The sequence below is a fragment of the Eptesicus fuscus genome, chromosome 10 (genome assembly GCF_027574615.1).
Source record: "Eptesicus fuscus isolate TK198812 chromosome 10, DD_ASM_mEF_20220401, whole genome shotgun sequence".
Lineage (NCBI taxonomy): Eukaryota > Metazoa > Chordata > Mammalia > Chiroptera > Vespertilionidae > Eptesicus > Eptesicus fuscus.
This window is the reverse complement of record NC_072482.1, coordinates 5,964,526-5,986,901: the sequence shown is the minus strand read 5'-3', so window position 1 is coordinate 5,986,901 and position 22,376 is coordinate 5,964,526. Positions and strand designations below refer to the sequence as shown.

At 51.1% G+C, this 22,376-nt stretch overlaps 1 protein-coding gene and 1 long non-coding RNA gene across 4 annotated transcripts; one reads left to right on the top strand and one right to left on the bottom strand.

The window, feature by feature from the left end:
• Positions 1-459: 459 nt before the first annotated feature.
• On the top strand, positions 460-11,148 carry LOC114235304 (uncharacterized). The gene is made up of 4 exons (XR_003621485.2): positions 460-528; positions 2,242-2,475; positions 2,773-2,896; positions 10,949-11,148. It is a non-coding gene; the product is annotated as an uncharacterized LOC114235304 (long non-coding RNA).
• Positions 3,233-19,426, bottom strand: ARMC12 (armadillo repeat containing 12). Of its 3 annotated transcripts, XM_054722269.1 has the most exons (8): positions 18,981-19,426; positions 18,588-18,642; positions 18,101-18,229; positions 15,235-15,380; positions 14,881-15,015; positions 8,375-8,548; positions 8,162-8,233; positions 3,233-3,601 (listed from the first exon to the last, which is right to left on the bottom strand). In XM_054722269.1, the coding sequence occupies exons 3-8, from the start codon at positions 18,111-18,113 to the stop codon at positions 3,269-3,271; spliced, it is 873 nt and encodes a 290-aa protein (XP_054578244.1). In that variant the 5' UTR covers positions 18,114-18,229; positions 18,588-18,642; positions 18,981-19,426; the 3' UTR covers positions 3,233-3,268. The 3 variants fall into 3 exon arrangements, with proteins under 3 accessions (XP_054578244.1, XP_008150202.2, XP_008150203.2); XM_008151980.3 differs by lacking the exons at positions 18,101-18,229; positions 18,588-18,642; positions 18,981-19,426 and adding an exon at positions 15,953-16,327; XM_008151981.3 differs by lacking the exons at positions 18,101-18,229; positions 18,588-18,642; positions 18,981-19,426 and adding an exon at positions 16,034-16,260.
• Between the last annotated feature and the right edge of the window lie 2,950 nt (positions 19,427-22,376).

Genomic DNA, 22,376 nt, shown 5'->3' with positions numbered 1-22,376 from the left:
CAAGAAAGACATATTTTTTTAAATAAAATCACTACTATTTTTACTCATTCCCTCCATGTTTATGTTTTTGTCATTATTTTTTACTTACTTTGTGTGTGTCAGTGTGTACCCCTTAATTTGCTGTTGTAATTAGACATAATCTTCCTTACTTTTGCCCATTAACCTTTGTACTAGTGTTAGTGTTGGCTGATCCACTGCTTTTATTATGTTTGCCTTTGTCGATGAAAATATTTTTGCAACATTTTGTTATGCAGATTTTTTATTTTTATTTTTTGTTCTTCTTAAGAAGTCCCTTTAACATTTCCTGTAATGCTGGTTTGGTGGTGATGAACTCCTTTGCTTTTTCTTGTCTGGGCTTGATATGCTACGTTTTGTCATAATTTGTTGCACAGCAACAAAGAACCACCCACACCCTCCCCACCTCATTGCCCACTGCCAACTCTCCTGTCATTGCCATCAGCCAACTGTTACCAGGTGCCTGCCCAGAGCAGGCCCACTGCAAGGCCCACTGCTAAAAGAACAAACTTGGTAAGATTCAAGCTTTAATTTTCCAAATGCCCAATGAGAGATTCACATGAGAAGGGCTGCAGGAAGCTGAAGAAAGCTGCAGGCTGCAGTAGAAGACTTAGCCAGCACAGCGCAAAGGGGAGAGAAGGGCGTTGTAGGCAGGGAGAAGCTGGATCAATAGCTCAGGCAAGACTGGCTCACTGCGGTGTGGCTGGAGATGAGACCTGGCATGGGAGGCTAGTGGCAGGCAAGATGGCCAGATGGTGAAGGGCCTGACATGCAAAGCTAATTCCTTTGCGACTACCATGATAAATGGGCCCAATGACCATATCTCCTAGAACCGTGGTCAGCAAACTGTGGCTCGCGAGCCACATGCGGCTCTTTGGCCCCTTGAGTGTGGCTCTTCCACAAAATACCACAGCCTGGGCGAGTCTATTTTGAAGAAGTGGCGTTAGAAGAAGTTTAAGTTTAAAAAATTTGGCTCTCAAAAGAAATTTCAGTCGTTGTACTGTTGATATTTGGCTCTGTTGACTAATGAGTTTGCCGACCACTGTCCTAGAACAAAACTCCACCTGCTTTGGCTGTAAGTACATTTATACTTGCCGGGTCATGTGGCTTAGCTTTGGGGCTGAGAAAAGGTTCACTGTGGCAGTGGGGAGCCCCCGGAGGTTTTTGAGGATGATGCGATGTGGGTTCTAAGAGTATCCTGGAGTGATGGAGACCAGAGGTCGGAACATGACTGCCCAAAAGTCCTGATGTCAGGATCAGGGTAGCAGCAGTGGACACTGGAGACCTGGGCAGATGTGAGATGTTCAGAATGGCTGCTTGGATGTGGTGGGGAGGAGCAGTGGAAGGTGAGGTCCAGTACCGAGCTGGTGACATGAGAACACAGCGGCCCTGGTCAGGGCTCCTGCAGGAGGCAAACCAATCAATGTGTTTCTCTCACATTGATGTTTCTGCCTGCTTTCCCTCTCTCTCCCACTCTCCCTAAAAATCAATGGAAAAAGTATCCTCAGGTGAGGATTAACCAAAAACAAAAAAAAAACAAAAACAGCCCTAACTGGTTTGGCTCAGTGGATAGAGCATTGGCCTGCCGACTGAAGGGTCCCAGGTTCGATTCCAGTCAAGGGCATGTACCTTGGTTGCGGGCACATCCCCAGTAGGGGGTGTGCAGGAGGCATCTGATCAATGTTTCTCTCTCATCGATGTATCTAACTCTCTATCTCTCTTCCTTCCTCTCTGTCAAAAATCAATAAAATATATTAAAAAAAACAAACAAAACAAAAAAACCCAAGACTAAATGGCTCTAATCCTCTTTGTGGCCCAGACCAGTCATGTGACCTTGAGCAAGTCACTTTCCCTATTTGGGCTTGTTTTCCCTTCAGCAAAACGCCAGGCTTGGCCTTGGACTATAGATGGTGGCTTTCAATCCTGCCTCTGAAGGACAGTGGGGTTCCACAGCTGGTCAACAGGATCTACCTCCTAAAGCAAGTAGCAGCTGACTGCGACTAGCTCCAATTGTAGGAATGTCGTCTTAAGCCATGAGCAGCCAGCACCGGCACTGTTTGTTTGCCGGGAAGGGAGCACAGAGAGCACAGGGAATGAAGAGTGGGAAACGCAGTGCGTGGGCAAACCTGAGTGGGTGGCCAGAGCGGTTGGGCAGTCTCCCTGTGATGGAGACTTCACGGTGTGGGTGTATGTTGCACATGCACTCTGCTTCCTGCGGCATTTCAGGGCGCTTCGCAGAGGACTCTGGAACTCCCGGGTGCCTGTTACCCAAAGAGACTGGAGAGACATCGGACTCAGCGCTCCCCAAGGGCCTTTCCACGGCTAACCTTTCATTTTCTCAGCGAGCATTTCCTAGCTCTTGGAGCCCATCTTTGATGAACACCTCTTCAGGCACAACACTGTGCCTGATATTCACTAACTCAGATAATCCGCGTAGAATCTTCCCAACAGCTTCACAAGGTAAGTACTATTACTATATTCTGTTTGTTTTAGTATTTTTTTTTTATTGATTTCAGAGGGGAAAGGAGAGGGAGAGAGAGCCAGAAACATCAACGATGAGAGAGAATCATTGGTCGGCTGCCTCCTGCATGCCCCGCACTGGGAATCGAGCCCACAACCTGGGCCTGTGCCCTGACCAGGAATCGAACTGTTACCTCCTGGTTCTTAGGATGATGCTCCACCACTGAGCCACAGCAGTGGGGTGTGGTTGAACTTTTAAGAGCCAGAGATCACTGCCACCTCCTTTGCCTTCTCTAGGAGTTGCAGAAACACAATGAAGAGCCCCCCTCAGCCTGCCCCCGAGAGAAGATGGTTTAAAACATTCGCCTGCCCTTCCACGCACCCTTACCCCCAACCCATGAACACAGAGTGTGAATAAGAGGTAACCGTGATCACTTTTAAGCTGCTAAAATTTGGAGGTCGTTTGTTACTGCAGCGTAGCCTCGCCCATCCCGAGTAACCCAATGTTACACTATCTGCTGTTGATTATCTCTGGCTTCAGTCCCCAAACCTGCCTTCGCCCGGAAGCTCCCTGGGAGCACTGGCTCCACACTGCGACTTGAAAGCAGCGAGAGGAAAGGGAGTCTGTCCCCCGAACAGGGGAGTGGGGATGTGTTCTGGGAGGTGTGCCAGCCTTCGTCATGCTCTGGGGCCTGGGCTATGCTGGATGAAACCTCCACCAGCCCTGGAGGCCCTGGACAGACACTGCTCCTCAAGCTTCTCTCCCATACTCATTTATTGGCTCTCCTTACTTTTATTCCCCATTATTAAAGTAGGAATGACCGGTATGGCAGGAAGAGCACTGCCCTCTTAAGTCCTGGGGGCACTGCAGGCTGACTATGACCTTGCAGGCCTGGATCTGAACCTCCTCCTCCGGATGGATGACCAGGGCGAGCAGCCGGTCTGCCAGTCGTGACTTTTCCCCAAAGAGAGCTTCATGCAGAGACTGTTCGTTGTAATGCCATTTCACGGCGCGGTAGTGTGGCGTATTCCGGCCCTCACTCAGCCGCTCCGCAAACACCAGTACCTCGAACAACAGACTCCCTGTTTGTTTGGCCTGGAACAGGTTCAGAAAGTTGGCGTGCACCTGTGATGGGGATGAAGAGAGGGTGGCAATGAAATCCAAGACAAATCCTAAAGTTCTTACATCTTCCTATTGCCTCAACTCCCTAATATACCTAATTTCAGAGTCAACTGTATGGGAGCATTTTAATTTTTCCTTTCATTATCATCTATATATATAAAAGCCTAAGTGACCGTAATGACCAAACGACCAGAACAACCAGTCGCTATGACATGCACTGACCACCAGGGGGGCAGACACTCAACACAGGAGCTGCCCTGTGGTGGTCAGTGCACTCCCACAGTGGGAGCACCACTCGGCCAAAAACCAGGTGGCGGTGGAGCCAGAATGAGCCTGCCACTTCGGCACTGCTACATCCCCCAGGGGTCCCAGATTGTGAGAGGGCGCAGGCCAGGCTGAGGGACCCCACCCGTGCACAAATCCATGCACCGGGCCTCTAGTTCTCTAACATAATTATCTTGTGGTCATAAAACATGAGTTATTTGGTAATAACATTGATTCTGGGAAATATGTCGTGACAAACTTTAAGGTTTAATGTGTGGTTAATTTTTATAAATGTTTTGTGTGTTTGAAAGGAATGCGCATTTACTAATTACAGAGCGTTCGGAGGATGTCTCAAGCTGGTTTGTGTTATTCCCAGCAAGTATACCCTTAACTAGTTTCAGGATTTTATCTATTAATTGCTGAAAGAGTAAATCTTCCAAGTCTTCCACTGTGGTAGTAGATTTGTCCATTTTTCTTTATAATTGTTCAGCTGTGAGAAAGAAGGAAATCCTGCTAATTTGTGACATCATGGATGGACCTTGAGGACCTTATACTAAGTGGGATAAACCAGACAGAGAAAGACAAACAATACGTGGTATCACCTTTATTTTTATGTGGAATCTTTAAAACAAAGATAAGTCAGAAAGAAGAACCAAGATGGCAGCCTAGGTAACCACCTGTACTCACCGCCTCCTACAACCACATCAAAATTCCAACTAAAATACAAAACCACCATTGTTCAGAACTGCCTGAAAGCTGGCTGAATGGAAGCCCTACAACTAGAGAAGAAGAAAGCATATCAAGACGGGTAGGAGGGGTGGAGGCACTGAATGGACTAGTCCTGCACCCACAGTGCTGTTTTTTCAGTCGGGAGGAAAATTGTCTCTGCAGAGACTGCCCGTGAGAAGCATGGGGGTCCCAGCCCCACACCAGACCCCCAGCCCAGAGTTCCAGAGCTGAGAAGATAAGTCCCTGTAACTTTGGGCTGTAAAAACCAGTGGGGATTGTGGCTGAGTGACACTTAAGATGCTAGAGTCCCAGGTAGTCCTCTTAAAGGGCCTGCACACAAACTTAAACTGTCCCACTTCTTCTGAGCTCCAGCGCCAGGGGATCCAGACACATATGGGGAGGAACTGGATGGTCTGGCATCAGGGCAGGAACTCGAGGGCGGATTTCTCCCAGACAGGCGTGCTCACAAGGGTCATTGTTCCTGTGCTGGAACCTTCCTGTCACAGGGCTGACTGGCAGCCATATCTGAGTTTCCATCAGCCTGCTTCACACTGTTTGCTCTACTCTGGGGATTCCCTGAGACTCCACCCCATCCAATTTGCAGCCCCACCCAAACTGTTTGCAGCAGCTTTTCCATATGAATGGCCTGTCCTGGCTCAGGCTTCAGACTTTGCTAAAATCTTTCGAACAAGCTGCAGCTGTTGACAGCGTGCCCCAAACCTATCAATAAAAGGCTCAAGACTGGGCACTAGCACCAGCCTGCCTTCTTCACAGCTGGGCCTCATCTCCTGCACAGCAGTCCTCCCACTGTAGTCACAGCTGGTCCTCACAGCCAATTGGCCTGGAGGTCAACTCCTCCCAGTGACACCAACAGCAATCAAGGCTCAACTACAAAACTGTGCACACAGCCCACACAGAGGTGCACCTGGAGTCCCCAGGTCAGGTGACTTGGGAGGCTGAGCCACTGGGCCTACAGCACACCTACTACACAAGGCCACTCTACCAATTCCAGGAGACATACTAGCTCTCTCTACCTAATACATAGAAACAAACACAGGGAAGCACCCAAAATGTGGAGACAAAGAAACATGTCACAAACGAAAGAAATAGAAGCAAGCAAACTACTGGATACAGAGTTCAAAACCATGGTTATAGCCCTGACTGGTTTGGCTCAGTGGATAGAGCGTGGGCCTTTGGACTGAAGGGTCCCAGGTTCAATTTCAGTCAAGGGCATGTACCTTGGTTGCGGGCACATCCCCAGTAGGGGGTGTGCAAGAGGCAGCTGATCGATGTTTCTAACTCTCACTTCCTCTCTGTAAAAAATCAATAAAATATATTAAAAAAAAAACACACACATGGTTATAGGTTACTCAAGGATCTTCATGAGACTTTCAAGGATCTTAGTGAGAATGTCAAAGACATGGAAAAGAACCAGTCAGAAATTAAGCATACACTAACTAAAATAAAGAATAATTAACAGGATTCAACAGTAGAGTAGAGGATTCCGAGAACCAAATCAATGGTTTGGAATATGAGGAAGCAACAAATACCCAACCAGAACAGCAAAAAGAAAAAAGAATCCAAAAATATGAAGAAAGTGTAAGTAGCCTCTGGGACAACTTCAAGCGTACCAACATTTGCATCATGGGGGTGCCGGAAGGAAATAAGAGAAAGCAAAGTATTGAAAACCTATTTGAAGAAATAATGACAGAAAACTTCCCATCCCTGTGAAAGAAACAGACTTACAAGTCCAGCAAATGCAGAGAGTTCCAAACAAGAGTAACTCGAAGAGGCCCACACCAAGTCACATCATAATTAAAATGCCAAGGGTTAAAGACAAAGAGAGAATCTTAAAAGCAGCCAGAGAAAAGCAGCAAGGGGGCTCCCATATGACTGTCAGCTGATTTCTCAACAGAAACTTTGCAGGCCAGAAGGGAGTGGCAAGAAATATTCAAAGTGATGAATAGCAAGAACCTACAACCAAGATTACTCTACCCAGCAAAGCTATCATTTAGAATTGAGGGTCAGATAAAGAGCTTCTCAGACTAGAAAAAGCTAAAGGAGCTCATCACCACCAAACCAGTATTACATGAAATGTTGAAGGGTGTTATTAAAGAAGAAGGAGGAAGAGGAGAAGGAGGAGGGGGAGGGGAGGAAGTAAAAAAATATGAACAATAAAATGGCAACAAATCAAATTTAAAAATAAAAAACAAACAAGAAATCTAATAAACAAAAGAAACTGGTGAATAAACACAATCAGAGGCATGGAAGCATGGAACAGACTGACAAATCTCAGAGGGAAGCAGGTGGGGGAGAAGAGATTAACTAAAGTTCTTACCTAAGAACATAGACAGTAGGGTGGTGAAGGCCTGGGGTGGGGCAGGAACCAGGTGGAGTGGGGTGATGGGGAAAAGAGGGGGACATCTGTAATACTCTCAACAATAAAGATTTTTTTAAAAAGGGAAGTCAAAGTCGTAGAAACAGAGACAAATGGCTGTCAGGGGTTGGAGGAGGGGGAAGTAGGGAGCAGTTGGTAAAAGAGTACAAACTTTAAACTATTAAACAAATAAGGTCTGAGGCTTTATGTAAAACATGTTGACTACAGTGGATAACACTGTATTAGATCATTGAAATTTGCTAAGAGATTCGAACTTAAATGTTCTCACCACTCCCTCCCCCCAAAAGTAGATGTGAGGTGATGGGTGGGAATCCTTCACCATGCATGCATGTTAATCACCACACTGTATACTTGAACTATCCTACAAGTTTGTCAATTATACCTCAACAAAACTGGGGGGGGGGAAAGGAGAAAATTTGTTTCCTTGTAATTCTATCAAGTTTTGCCATCTATATTTTGAGATTATGTTATTGGTTCATCTAAATTTAGAGTTGCTTTATTCCCCTGAACCATTAATTATTATGGTGACCTCCAGATAATATGTTGAATAACACCAGACATATGTTGTTATGCAGAACTAAACACACGCCATACCAATACTAATTTCCTAGTTTTGATGTTGTCTATGGAAGATGTGACCACTGAGGGAAACGGGGTGAAAGCACAAGGACCTCTCTGTACAATGTTTGCAGTTTCCCGTGAATTTATAATTATTTGAAAATAAACAGTTTACAAATAATTATTCATCATATTATCTGGAGGTCACCATAATAATTAATGGTTCAGGGGGATAAAGCAACTCTAAATTTAGATGAACCTAATAACATAATCTCAACACCTACGTATGTCTGGTGACCTTATCTATTCCTAATAACGGCTTCTGTTATAAGTAACTTTTCCCTAATATTAAAGTAACGACATCAACTTTTGTCTTGTCACCTGTGTTCCTCATTCTCAGAGTTTAGAAAGCCCCTCAAAGGAGAGCCTCCTCCCAGCAAAACTGATTCTGATTCTTTTGGGAGGACAGATGAGGGAGTGCCTTTCAGTGTGCCTAGTGCACAGGCAGGGAGGGGAACACCACAGTCTTGTCAGGGCTACGTCTGTCTGGAGAATTCTTCCTTCCCCAGTATCCGAGTTGGCATCCACCAGCCCCTCATCACTTCCTTCCTCACCTGGCAGTTGAGAATATCATAGAGCAGGTCATTCTTCTGTGCCAGGTAGCTCAACAGTCGTATGGCTTGCACCTAAATAAGGGAAATAGTAAAACACGAGAAGGCAGGTGAGTGTGGGCCTGAGCAGAGAAGACACAGGTCTCTCCTCCCCCGTCTAGATGCTGTGCCAGGGCTGCTCAGGAGGGCAGGGCCTGGGCCATGGTCTTGAGGCACCTGTGCCAGGTGATAGTCTGACTGAAGAATCTCCATCAGGGCAGGCATCACCCGTCGCAGCTGTGGGTGCACGAAGTCAGGCAGCGGGAGGTTGTTGAGGAGCCTGAGGCCAGCGATGTGCAGCTCCGAGTCCCAGATGGTGGATATCAGCTCCAGGACCTTGATGAAGTGTTCCTGGGGTGGGGGAGCGGGGGGAAGAAGGGTCTGCTTTTATATGATCTCACACTACCCGGGCCTCTGCCTTCACTCTTCCCTGTCCCACCCAGGACGCCTGAGCCGAACCCAATAGAAAATTCCATCTGACAAACTCTCCACATCATTTGACCTAGTTGACCGTTCCCATATTCTTGAGATTCCTTCTTCACTTGGCTTCCCTTTCAGTCTTCTTTCTGGTTCTTGTGCCCAAGAAACATCAATTATGAGAGAGAATCATTGGTTGGCTGCTTCCTGCACGCCCCCCACTGGGGATCGAGCCCACAACCTGGGCATGTGCCCTGAGCAGGAATCGAACCGGTGACCTCTTGGTTCCTGGGTCAATGCTCAACCGCTGAGCTACACTCAGCTGGGCTCCCCCTCCCTTCTGCTCTTTCTAAAAATCAATGGAAAATTATCCTCAGGTGAGGATTCACCAAAAACAAAACAAACAAACAAAAACAACTGCCACACCACCCCCATACCAGCCTTCCTTGTCCCCCATCTTTTACTTTTTTCCATCACACCATCACAGGTGTAACACACTTTTTATTTGTAAACTGTTTATTTTCAAATAATTATAAATTCACGGGAAGCTGCAACATTGTACAGAGAGGTCCTTGTGCTTTCACCCAGTTTTCCTCCATGGTCACATCTTCCATAGACAACATCAAAACTAGGAAATTAGTATTGGTATGGCGTGTGCTTAGTTCTATGTCATTTTATCACAGGTGTCAATTCATGTAACCACCACTACAATCAGCAGAGTATTCCACCAAAATTGTCCCATCACCACAAAGATCTCCCTTGTGGAACCCCCTGCAGTCACACCTCTTCCCACCAAAACCAGGCCTAACCACTCATCTGCTTTTTATCTTATAACTGGGGTGGGGGGTGTCCCTCAGCCCAGCCTGCACCCTCTCCAATCTGGGACCCCTCGACGGATGTGCGACTGCTCGTTTAGGCCCAATCCTGCTCATTTAGGCCCAATCCTGCTCGTTTAGGCCCAATCCAGAACTGGTGGCTCCCAGCTGCTCGCCTGCCTGCCTTCCTGATTGCCCCTAACCACTTCTGCCTGCCAGCCTGATCACCCCCTAACCACTCCCCTGACAGCCTGATTGATGCCTAACTGCTCCCCTGCCAGCCTGTTTGCCCCTAACTGCCTTCCCCTGCAGGCCTGGTCACCCCTAACAGCCCTCCCCTGCAGGCCTGGTCACCCACAACTGCTCTCCCCTGCAGGCCTGGGTCCCACCCAACTGCCCTTCCTTGCAGGCCCGGTTGCCCCCAACTTCCCTCCTCTGCCTGCCTGGTCACCCCTAACTGCCCTCCCCTGCAGGCTTGATTGCCCCCAATTGCCCTTCCTTGCAGGCCTGATCGCCCACAACTGCCCTTCCCTGCTGGCCTGATTGCCCACAACTGCCCTCCCTTGCAGGCCTGGTCCCTCCCAACGGCCCTCCCCTTCTGGCCATCTTGTGGCAGCCATCTTGTGTCCACATGGGGCAGTCATCTTTGACCACATGGGGGCAGCCATCTTGTGTGTTAGAGTGATGGTCAATTTGCATATTATTCTTTTATTAGATAGGATTCTGACAGTTGGAGAATGTTATATAGTATCATACTTTGTGACCATCTAAGATTTTCTCACAGTATAATGCTCTTGAAATCCATCCAAGTTGTTGTGTGCATCAGCAGTCCATTCCTTTTTATTACTGAGTTGTGTTCCATGGTATGTGCGACCAGTTTGTCTAACCAGTGATCTACTGAGACTCGCTGTGGTTGTTTCATTTTTTACAAACAAAGTTTCTATGGACAATTGTGCACAGGTTTTTGTACAAATGCAAGTTTTCATTTGTCTAAGATAAGCGCTGAGGAGTTTTTCTAGTAAATTTATAGTTAGATTTTTTAAGAAACTGCCAAGCAATTTTCCTGAGTAGCTGTTATACCATTTTACATTCCCATCAGCAATGTATGAAAGATCTAGTTTTTAGACATCTTCGCCAGCGTTCAGTGTTGTCACTAATTTGGAGTTTAGATCACGTAACAGGTATATTGTTGTATCTTATTGGGGCCTTAATTTGCATTTCCCCAAGGACTAGTGATGTTAAACATCTCTTCCTGTGCTTATCTGCAATCTGTGTATCTTCTTCAGTGACATTTCTCCATGTCTTCTGCCCATTTCTAATTGGATTGTTGGGTTTTTTTTTATATTGAGTTTCCAAAGCTCTTTATATAATCTAAATATGTGTCCTTTGTCAGATATATGGTTTGCAAACATTTTCTCCAAGTCTGTAGCTTATCTTTTTATCCTCTCAACAGGGTCTTTCATAAGGCAAATGTTTTTAATTTTTATAAAGTCCAATTTCTCAATTCTTTATTTTACAGATCATGCTTTTGGTGTCATTTCTACAAACTCTTCATCAAGCCCTACGTCCTACAGATTTTCTCCTTTGAAACTACAACAGCACCTCCATCCCAGCCTTCCTTACCAACCTTCTTGTTTTTCTTTGTCTCCGTAGCACTCCATTATACATTTGATTATTTGTGTATTGTCTGCCTTGCCCTGCTGGACTCGAAGTCCCACTGGTACAGGGGGTCTTTCCTGTTCTGTTCACTGCTACCTCCCCAGTGCCTAGCACAGTGCCTTGGTACAAAGTGCTCAGTATACATTTGTTGAATGATTAAAGGGATCTTGGCTTCTGAGATGCAAGGTGCTTGGACCAAGAGGTATTACTCAAGACAGGTAACCTCACAAGCTGTACCGCTGTGAGCCACATGAGAGGGAGACAAGAATACTGGAGTGAGGACCACAGCAGTCCCACGAGAGCCCTGCTCCTCCCTGCCCCCACCCCTCACTGTCTGCTAAGTTTCAGGCAGAGAGAACAGCAGGTGCAAAGGCCAGGGCGTGGGAGAGCATGAAACACACAGTGTAAAAGGCTGGGGTTGGGGCAAGGGTGGAGCGCCTCAAGGAAGACCAGCAGGAGGGGGATGGGATCAGATCCCTCTGGAGGGGGTGGTCTGACTTGGGGAATGGGGATGAGCTCCATTTTCCATGTGTTGGGTTAGAGGGCCACTAGGCCGTCTAAGTTGAGCAGCTGGTCACAGGTCTAGAGGTCAGGGGAGCCCCATACTGCGGACAGAGAAGAAGGAGAGTACATGTAGATGGAAACTGAGGCCAGGGAGTGGCTGCTGTCACCGGGAGAGAGACAGGGTTCAGGTCCTCAGGATACAATCGCTGGAGGAAGAAGGAACAGCGATGCCCAGGGCTTGTGAAAAACACAGCTCCCTGCTGAACTGGACTCTGGGTATGGGGTCCCAAAATCTTCATTTTTAACCAGCCTTCTGGGCAATTCTGATAAGCTTAAGAACCACAGCCTTCGGGAAACTGAGAGGGCTGAGGGATGAAGGAGAGGCAACAAGAAAGTGAAGGCCTCAAGACATTTGTTCCCCCAAAAAGAGTTTGATGTAAAAAAAAAAAAAATTAAAGTGTGAAAATACCAAGGCGTGGGGGATACTGCCACGAAACCAGCATACAGGGCAGGTAGAGGGAGCACACTGATACAACCGGCCGTGAAAAGGTGGGCACACCATTCCCCCAGCCACTGCCCTCCTGCATACACACCGGGGAGAGTCTCCATGTCCACAGGGGAGATGTGTACAGGAATGTTCACAGCACAAAGCGCAGACGATACCGTCTAATAGCCTGATTATTAAATAGCAGGGAAGGAGGAGAGGGGAGCCTGGTAACACAGGCATGCCATTTATACAGCTTTGCCAGAAAGCTGCCGTTTAGACACATGCCCAGTAAGGCCTGGGTGACATCGGAAGATGCTTACTTGTCAGTCCCACCCGGGAACAGGTAATTGGCCAGAAAAGGCGTGGCCACTGCAAGGATGTGAAATCTGAGATATTTAAGGTCCTAAACAAAGGAATTTCGCTCTCCTTGTGCTCCCTTGGCTCTCTCTCTTGCTGCTCACTTCTTTTTCTTTTTTTCTTTTTTTTCTTTTTTTTTTTTACATATTTTTATTGCTTTCAGAGAGGAAGGGAGAGGGAGAGAGATAGAAGCATCAATGATGAGAGAGAATCATTGACCGGCTGCCTCTTGCACGTACCCTACTGGGGATCGAGCCCACAACTCGGGCATGTGCCCTTGACCGGAATCGAACCCAGGACCCTTCAGTCCACTGGCCAATGCTCTATCCACTGAGCCAAACCCGCTAGGGCTCTTGCTGCTCACTTCTGACTCCTGGCTTGTGGGGCTCCCACAATCTGCATTCACCCAGGTGGCTCATGGCCGTGTGGGACCCACACAGTGGGCTGAAGGGCTGGACCTAGCCTGTTGCTGAGCCGGACTCCACTCCACATGGTGGAAACGCTGGACACTGGCTTTGCTTCTGGTTCTACGGAAGCCCCCGCTGCATATTTCCCATGCAAATGGAATCAGTCATTCTCCGTGCGACTCCTAGACAATCCCTTTTCTGAGGATATCGCAGGAACCCCACTCCCATTAGCGCTGGAGGAATCGCACCCACCCAATCCTCCAGCAGCACACACAATTCAGACGTTTACCTGTGGGCAAATGGATAACTGGTTACAGTGGGAGCAGAGCCAGCCACATCAACGGCGAGGGGAAAGCCAAACCACACCGCACACACGGCAAACTTCCGGGTACATGACGCTTAAAAACATGGCAGGCTGTATTTCACCTATTCATTTACTGTCTGCCTTGCCCTGCTGCCATAGAAGATGACCCATGTAGACAGGGTAAAACTACAGAGAAATCAAGGAATTGATTAACAAAATGCAGGGAACCGATTGCCTCTGGTCGGGGAGGAGGCTGGCATTGGGGAGGGTCACAGTTTAGTTCTTAATGCACGTTTTGTTTTATTGTTACTATTTCTACTGTACACATATAAGGTGTAAGTTTTAAATACTTTACTTACTTTCAATTTGGGAGAGACAAGACCATTTGTTAGAGAGAAGTTTGGAGGTGAAGGAAGAGGCTGTCTAAGTTGAGGTTTTTAAGACGAGAGGGACTAGAGCATGCTGAACGCAATGGCAAGGAACTGGAGCGACTGCATGCGACAGAGAGCCGACCAGGAGAGAGGCCCTCAAGGATGGGGTGCGACCAAGACAGACGAACAGTGACCGCAGATGGGAAGCAAGCCGTGTTTCCATGGCACCAGCAGGCTGGGCCTGGGAGCAGGAAGCTGGGGGAGCTGACCTGGGTGGGCCCAGCCCCCGCCTCGGACCAGCACAGCGTGGCGGGTGTGGTGTGACAGTACACCTGGTTCCAGGCACAGAGCTCCTAAAATCCTGGCAGTTCCCTGACTGGAAGCTCTTTTGTTACTCACAGTCACCCCCTTTCCACCACCCCAACATTTATGCTAATGAGGTGACTTGTGGCATGCCTCTAGACAGCTTCTTGGATGGGGCTGGTGGCCAGAAAGATCACGCCTTGATGAGAGGATTGAGACTTTTAGCCCCATCCCTGACCTCTGGGGAGCAGTGGGGGGTTAAAGAGTGAGTTCAGCATTAAATAGTCCAGCAGTGGGGGGTTAAAGAGTGAGTTCAGTGGGGGGTTAAACAGTGAGTCATTAGGCCAATGACTAATCAATCATGCCTACATAACGAGACCTCCATAAACACCCCCAAATGACAGGGTGCGGAGAACTTCTGGGTTGAACACATCGAGGCGCTAGGAGGGAGGCTAGCTGAGAGAAGGCATGGAACCTCTGTCTTCCTCCAAACTTCGCATCTCTCCCATTGGGCTGCTCCTCAGTTACATCTTTTACAATAAACCAGTAAGAGTAGTATTCTCTTGCGTTCTGAGAGTCGTTCTAATGAATTACCAAACCTGAAAAAAGGGGGTCGCAGGAACCTCCAAATTTATAGCCGGTCAGGCAGAAGTGCTGGGCCTTGTGACTAGCATCTGAGGCGGGGCAGCCTGCTGGGACTAAGCCCTTACCCTGTGGAGTCTGTGCCAACTCCAGTGGTGTCGCCATTGGGTTAGATTGTGGAACACCCAGCTGCTGTCAGAGAGAACCTCAGGCGGCTTTCAGCTATTTGGGGTTCCGAGATACTCCTAGCCCTAGAGCCCAGTCCAGGTTCATGCTGAGAGTCAAAGGCTTTGAATGACCCTGCTGGGAATCTGACCACCATTTTCCCACTTATTTCCAGGGGAAAACCTACTTCTGGTTTATAAACTCAGACCCAAACAAACTTGTGGAACGTGACCGCTTATCCTACGCCTGTTAAAGGACCCACGGCTGCGGACATCCTGTGTACTCGGCCCCACCTCGTGCCCCTGGGCTCACCTGAATTTTGAGCCTGAATTTTCTGATGCCAGAGAAAGCCTTAAGGGTGTTCAGAGCTTGGATTTTGACACAGTTGTCCTTGTCATCCAGCATGGAGCCCACGAGCATGATGTCATCAGGAGTACAAGCAGAGGCCTAGGTGTACCGGGAGAGACGGAGGAGGCAGGAGCAGTGCATGTCCTAGGCCCAGTGCCCCCCCCATGTCACCAAGACCTCTACCCACAACCCCTCCCGCCATCATCAGCCAGAGAGACAGGTCCCAGGACTCAGTCTGGCCAGTCAAGGGGCAGGGGTGAGCTGTAGCCGCCAGGGGCCAGGCTGGCTGGGAGGGACCTCCTGCTTCCCGCCCCTCACCTCAGCCTCCAGCAAGTACACACAGCGCGTGATATTGTGCAGGATCATGCCCTTGGCGTACTCATCGTGTCTGTTCTCCAAAGAGTTGAGAAGCCTCCGGAGCTCACCGGAGTCCCCCCCGTGCCGCTCTCGCTCGATGGCCAGGCCTAGACAGCCAACGCAGCCAGTTCAGGCTGTGGACTCAGAGTGAAGACAGAATGGGGTTGGAAAGAGGGGGAGAAGGACCTGGGACAGCGCTGCCCGCCTCTTCTGAAGAGCTTTCCCGCTACCTGCAGGACCACCGCGTACCGCTGAACGGTGTGGAGTGCACAGCGCCCCTTATCTAATGCTGTGTCCGTCACGTCATAAACACCATCGTTTTAAATATTCACTCTACAATTTCCTGGCATACGCAGTAACACGCAGCTTTCCCTCATAACCAGCAGCCGGCGATGGTATTCCAGCAGATGGCAACAAAACGTCTTGCAGAAGGGGTGCCCTTTTCTACTTTGCCCAAAGTTGTCATATGAACTAGTACAGGCTCTGGGCATGTAGGTCCCCCAATTTTCCCTTGGGGTGGGGGCGGGGGACTGCTGACGCCTGATCCTCACGCAGTGGCATCCCGGAAGCCAGAGTGGATGGAGAGTGTAAAGACCTGCCAGGTGAGTCCCAGGCCCCATGCCGGGGTGAGTTTAAGGAAGATGGAGAAGAGAAAGAGAGAGGAGGAACCTGGAGTCACCTTTGGTCCCTCCCACACTGGAGGCTTTGGGGAGCAGGTCCTCCTGGGGCCGAGTCCTGCCCCCAGGGCCCAGACACTCACGGGCGATGCAGGTGGGCGAGGAGGTGGAGAGGGGCGGTTGGTATTTCATGCCAGCCCTCACGGCCTTGTAGAGCAGGTAGACGGCCCCGGCGCCTATGGTCAAGCCCACTACACTTTTGCGGACGTCCAGTTGCCCCAGTGGGGAGACGTTCTTGCCCATGTCCTCAGCGCCACCGTGGGCCCAGGTGGGAGCTAGGCCCGAGGCGCCTGGTAAGGGCCTTCCGGAACCAGAACCCTGGCAGAGCCAGGAACCAGGGTACCAGAATCGGAACCCAGGCAACAAAGGAAACTGAAGAAATGGTGGGATGGAGGCTGCTCGGGAAGCAGAGGAGCCAGAGCTGCTCGGAAGGGGAGAAAGTTTAGCTTAGAGGCTGTGGGAAATGAAGCTCAAGACTCTACTGGAATAAAGCGTCTGGGCCGGCAGGATCTTCACCTCCCCTGTTCCTTAGGGAGCCAGGCTGGTGGGGTGTCAGCAGGGGGCTCCGGAGGCTGCCTCTCCTCCATTAGAGGGCAGCAGAGGCCCAATTTCTGGGCTGGGCCTTTGAAACTTTCTGGGAGGGGTGTTTGGGGTGTGCCCACTGGCAGCCCCAGTTCCCTCACTTCCCTGGCCCTCCTGTCTTCCATCTCTTCACCACAGATCCACTGCTGGGCCTCCTGAGCTGCTGCAGGCAGCCCCCTCTCCCACCCTCCAACGCAGGGATGCAGTTTAAGAAGTTCTGCAGAGTCTTGAGGCAAATCCACCATCTCCCAGCACCTGCATGTGCCCCTGCAGTGTACAACCTGTGGGACCAGAAGCTCTGGAGGGTAGTTGTCTGCATCTCCAACATGCAGCACAGGCTTGCACTTAGTAGGTGCTCAAGTCATGACTTCGGTCGTTCCTTGAGGACTTGAGGGCAGAACAGGCACAGAATCTAAATACAGGCTCCAGGCCCATTTAACCAGTGTGGCCTAGAGGAAGGGACTGCCCTTGCCTTGGTCTCAGTTTGTGGATTTCTACTCTGAGGCCCAGGTTTACCATTCTAAAACTCCAGGTTTAAAACTTGGGTAGGTCTGTGCCTTTAAACTACGGGGGCTTAAATCTGTGAGTACCACCCCCAGGCAGGATGAGGCTTGAGGCCTCTTCTGGGAGACCCCAACTTTGGAGGCCTTGATCTTCACTACTAGGATGGGGCAGGTGTCCAGACCCTTCCATCCTTCTCTTCACCCCATGGCCCCACACCTGCGGCCTCACCTCTGGTGTAGAACCAGGAGGTGACAGACCCAGAGCCGGCGCCGAGCATGGTTGTACCAGAACAGGGCTTCCCTGCCTGGCTGCGAGCTCCTGTTGGAAGGCTCTGGGTCCTGGGCTGCACCTGGGCTTGAAGGAGGCGGGGAAACAGGAAAACAGCCTCCCCAAGGATGCTGCAGCCATCCAGGCATGTCCACTCAGAGCCTTTGCCCACCACACCCGGCTGCAGACAACACTCTTACATGGCCATTCTCTTCTTCCCTCTGCCCCAGCCCCACAGACACCCAGCTAGGTAGCCTATGGGTGACTACACAGACCCCCTGCAAGGAGGCCTCCTCCCTGCCATAGGGCCAACAGTCACCACCCATGAACTCCAGGAAGGAAACGCCCGCCTGCTGAGGACTGCTTTAGGTTCCAAGGTGACCCTGGTGGGCCTGGGGATAGAGCCTTCAGAACAAGGTCCCTGCCGTTCTCTGGGGTGTGACTCAGAGCTACTGGCCTCTCCCGCCCATGGATTTGATCCTGCGACCTTCACATGCTGAGCAAACACGGTGCTCACATGTTCTGAAGAGGCCTCCCAAGGCGAACTCTTTCTCGGCTCTCACCTAGCTCCTTCCTGCTACGCCGAAAGCCCCTTTCTACTGGTTCTGCCCTCAAGTGACAAGGGGTCAGCGGCAGAGGCGCCCCAGGGTGACATTTCCGTGGGTCCACAGCACAAGGAAATAATAAAGAGGAATGCCCATTTTCGGGTGTTCAGTCAGTGACTGTTCTTTCTTGGGAATGGCTGCTTTTGACTCAGATGATGTTTCTTAGTGAGAGGAGAACTCAAATATACTTGCTTTTATGAAACATGGTAATAGATGACAGTTGTGTTTTGGGTGTTCTTAGGGAGCATAAATGAAAGCTGCAACTCTGTGGGAACTTGGCTTTTGTTTCCTTGTTTTGGCTTTTCTGTCAGATCCAGGAATCTGGAACCACGGGGGAGAGAGAAGTCTGAGATTCCACATACATACACGCAGCCCCGAGTTTCTTACAAAGCAAAGGGCGGGGGCTACCCCAGCGCTTGCCTCGGGCCTCCGCACCAGCCTTCTACCCCGGGGCTGATGTTCCCCAGGTTAGGCGCAGTTTAGCTTAGTGAGAGTGTGGGCTCTAGCCAGACTTCCGGGTTCAAAACCAGCTCAGTCACAGACTTAGCTTTGTGTTTCCTTTTTTTAAATTTTGATTTTTGGACAGAGGGAAACGTGGATTGGTTGCCTCCCTGCACACCACCCCACCCGCCGGAATGGAACCAGGACCCCTTGGTGCAGAAGAGGATGTCCAACCTACTGAGCCACACCGGCCAGGGCAGCTTTGCCATTTCCTCTTGCTGCATCTTCCCCACCTGCAAAATGGAAAGAACACCTACCTGGGGAGGGTGTTTGTGGGATTAAGTAACGTATCTCACTGCTATGATCATCAGGTTTCAGCCGTCAAGAACACTGGGCGGGAAGGCTGTGAGCACGCGATGGTGGCCTCGAAGAGGCCTGAAAGGCACATCCTTCAGCCCCTTCCACTCCCCCTCTCCCCCTCCCACCCCGGTCTTGTTCAGACTAATCACGCTCAACTCCTGTAACCCATTTAACCGCCTTGAACAATTTCGGATTAGAGAAATTTGAGAAACCTCCTACGATGTGGGGAGTGGGGGGCGCTAGCATGCAAGACCAAGTTCTAGGTCCTTACGGAGGGTGACTGTGCAGGGGCCCAAGGCTTGTGCGCGCAGAAGCTCAGGGCGATGAGATGACTTTACTGAAAAGCCTTTGGAGTCCGACCGGCTGGAGTTTGGGCAAATTCCACAGTCTGAGTCTCAATTTCCTCCTCCGGAACGCGGGTCTATTAATACCTACCGCTACCGGGAAGCGCGGGCAGGGATGACTGCTGTGACCCGGGGCACGGACGCTCGGCACCCGCGAGCTTCCCGCGCACAGGGCCAGGGCGGAGAGGTGGAAGGATGGGGCGCCGAGCCCGTCCCCTCCCCGCGCTTACCCCGGCCCGGGAGTCAGATTCCGGGGCCTCTCGGTGACTCGTTACTCCCGCTAAGGCGCAGGGACCGGGAGAAGCGCGGCGAAGGCCCCGGGAGCGCAGGGGGCCGCGCCCCCGGAGGAGGAGGAGCGGGTGGGGTGGAGGCCGCGCCTCTCCCAGCCCGGGCCTCCCTCTAGCCCTCCCTCCGGGTCTACCTCCCCCCGCCCCCTCCCGCGTGCATCCGGCGGCGGGCACAGGATGTTCTTTCGCGCTGGTTCCCCACACACACACCACCCGCCCCCCCCCCCGCGCCCCCGCTCTCACTTTCCCTTCGCTCCCCTCCCCCAGCCGCCGCCGGCACCTTGTTTAACTCCTTCTCTCCCGCGCACCGCGGCGCCCGGCCGCCCTGGGTCCCACCCTGCCGCGCACCCCCAGGAGCCCAGGGGCTGCCGGGGAACGGAGGGCCTGGGCTGAGCGCTGGGCTCGGGTTCTCGGGATCCACTGGCTGGTCGGGAGTGAAAGGGTGGAATGGGGTCCCCGGGCCCCTCCAGCTCATCGCTGCGGAGTGGGCGGGGGGTGGGATCCGCACTCCGGGGGCCCCGCGCCCGAGCAGGCGGCCAGGGGGGCGCAGTGAGCCCCAGGCCCGGGGGAGCCGGGAGGTCGAGGACCCCAGCCTCATCCTCTCCCCTGCTTGGGATGAGAAGGGGCCCCAGGCTCCGGCCGAGGATGGAGAGGTGACGCCCCTCACGGGTACGTCACTGTTGTCCAGGCAACCGGGGCGGGGGAAGCGGGCGGGAGAGCTGGAGACAAGACCTTCGAGAAAGGAGGCTGCTGGAGGCTGCCAGAGGCTCCGGGACCCGCCTGGGGGTGGAAGGAGGCGGGGGCGGGCTTTTCCATCTTTTCTTATTCACTCGCTGGTGGAAGGACTGGTTCTGTTCGCTGGTTCATTCAACAAACTTTCATTATGAAGCTTGCACTAGGCTTGGCGCCAGGCCTCGGCACTGGGTGTCCGCGGCGCTCGGACGGAACCCTGCCCTCACCGGTTGTTGAGTTAGGGTCGGGTGGCCGTACGTCCCGGGATTTCCGGTGTAATTATTAATAATGCCCCTCTTCGAGCTTAAAAGTGTGTGTGTGTGTGGGGGGGGAGTTAAGGAACCTTGACTTGGAATTCGTGAAAGGCTCCAACTGTGCAGGACAGGAAGGCAAGCTATTATGTTCCCACTGCACGAGGGCCTGTTGTAAGCAGATGTGAGGGAAATGTGCTGTGTGTGTGGGAAGGTGGTCCATGGCCCAGGCCTGGCATTCTCTGCCGTCTCTCCCCCTCGTTCTGCGAGTATCACTAGTGCCTTTTACAGATGAAGAAACTGGGTCAGAGAGGTTAAGAGACTTGCCCAAGGCCAAACAGCTAAGTGTTTGGAACCAGGCTCCAGACTCAAGTTTATGTGGCCTCCGAAGTCTGATTGCCTTGTCTCACCTCTGCTTCCTTCTCAAAATAAATAAGTGATGTTAAATAAATAAAGACACTGTCTCTGCCATAAAGGAGTTTATGATCTATGGGGTTGAAAGTACTACAGGTAATAACTAAACAATAAAATATAGACAAGATTGAAGACAGCTCATAACGCTCTGAGGGAAGTTGGAAACAAAATGATCAAAGTGAGGTGGAGGTTGTCCGAGCCTTTCCGAAGGAGGTGGACTGGAGTGGGGTTTTGGGGTGGTGATTGGCTTTGTGTGTGGGGGTGCGTGTCTGTGTGTGCGTGTCTGTGTGTGGGGGGTGCGTGTCTGTGTGTGCGTGTCTGTGTGTGTGTGCGTGTCTGTGTGTGGGGGGTGCGTGTCTGTGTGTGCGTGTCTGTGTGTGTGTGCGTGTCTGTGTGTGTGTGTGTGATGTGCTGTCAAGAAAGAGAACAATCTAAGGGCATCGGACCAGGGGCCCAGAACTAGGCAGGCTGGAATCTCCATGGCAAGATCCCTCTGTAAACCCAGAGCCACTTTCTCCTTCCGCCCTCCTCAGCGCTTCTGTTTCTTACTGCAGCAGAGACCGGCGGGCAGCTGCACGCATTCCACCCTGCACCCCGAGGTCTTTGCAGTTGGTAGTTGGCTCCTACCTGGATGTTGGCTTCTCCCTTCCCAAGCCCTCTCTGAACGTTTTGGGAAATGAAAAACAGTGGCTCCTCAAGACCAAAGGGCCTGGGTGAGCATCAGGAAGCCAACAGGCTTGATGGGGCTGGGGAGACCACGTCGGGAGGGTGAACTGTTACGATGAGAAAGGAGCCACCAAACAGATGGGGCACTTTGCTGCTCTCCTGCTCCGCGCCAGCCTGTGCTGGACTCGGTGATCTGGGCACACCATGAACAAACCCGGGCCCCTCATATGGAACACGCAGGTTCGAAGCTGGTGTACCCTGTGTGCTTAACGAGGAGTCCAAAGTTGATAACACACACAATAAACAGTGTTTGAGAAAGATTATCCCAGCAGGGTGTGTAGGAAGAAGGAAAGACCTGGGCCAGAAAGGACAGTGTGGCAGCTGCTGTGGGAATTTGGGCCAAAGGTAATCTATAGGGCTGGGGAAGAAGAGGTGACAGAGAAATAACAGTGCGTCTTGTAATAAAAGCAACAGTGGGGATAATTTGGTAATAGATCAGATATAGGGTGGTAAAGGAGAGAAAATAGTTAAAAATTAGTCCACCACCATGGTGATCTGGGGGGATGGGAGGGCCACGGTGGACAAAGGGGAGGAGCTGGTGTGAGGAACATGGTAAGTTCAGTCACTTCTAGGCTATGTGAAGGCAGGTGTCCTGTATGTGACTGGGCTTGGGACAGGGAAGTCCAGACGGGGAGGGGGCTGCATTGTGAGAGTGTCCCTGTCATTATAGGTGTGCCAACAGCTTCAGAACAGTCACTGCCCTGGGATATCAGGGCAGATTTCATAAATCAGTAGAAGTGTAAGTCAGTGATGCTGAGGGTGCCTCCTGCCTGGGAGGTTCTGTGAGGGCTGGATGGGTTAGCAGATGTGTGGGAAGGTAGTCCATGGCCCAGGCCTGCGTTGGCATGCATCTCCTTACCCTTGGCTACAGAGGGTGCCAGAGATGCCATCAGATGGGCCCCAAGGGGCAGGG

Excerpts from the sequence above, each read along its gene's own strand:
- ARMC12 (XM_008151980.3), bottom strand. The coding sequence starts at position 16,193 with ATGGGCAAGAACGTCTCCCCACTGGGGCAACTGGACGTCCGCAAAAGT. Across the intron at positions 8,234-8,374 it reads CAGACTATCACCTGGCACAG|GTGCAAGCCATACGACTGTT; the intron begins GTGCCTCAAGAC and ends TCCCTTATTTAG. Across the intron at positions 3,602-8,161 it reads ATGATATTCTCAACTGCCAG|GTGCACGCCAACTTTCTGAA; the intron begins GTGAGGAAGGAA and ends TCCCCATCACAG.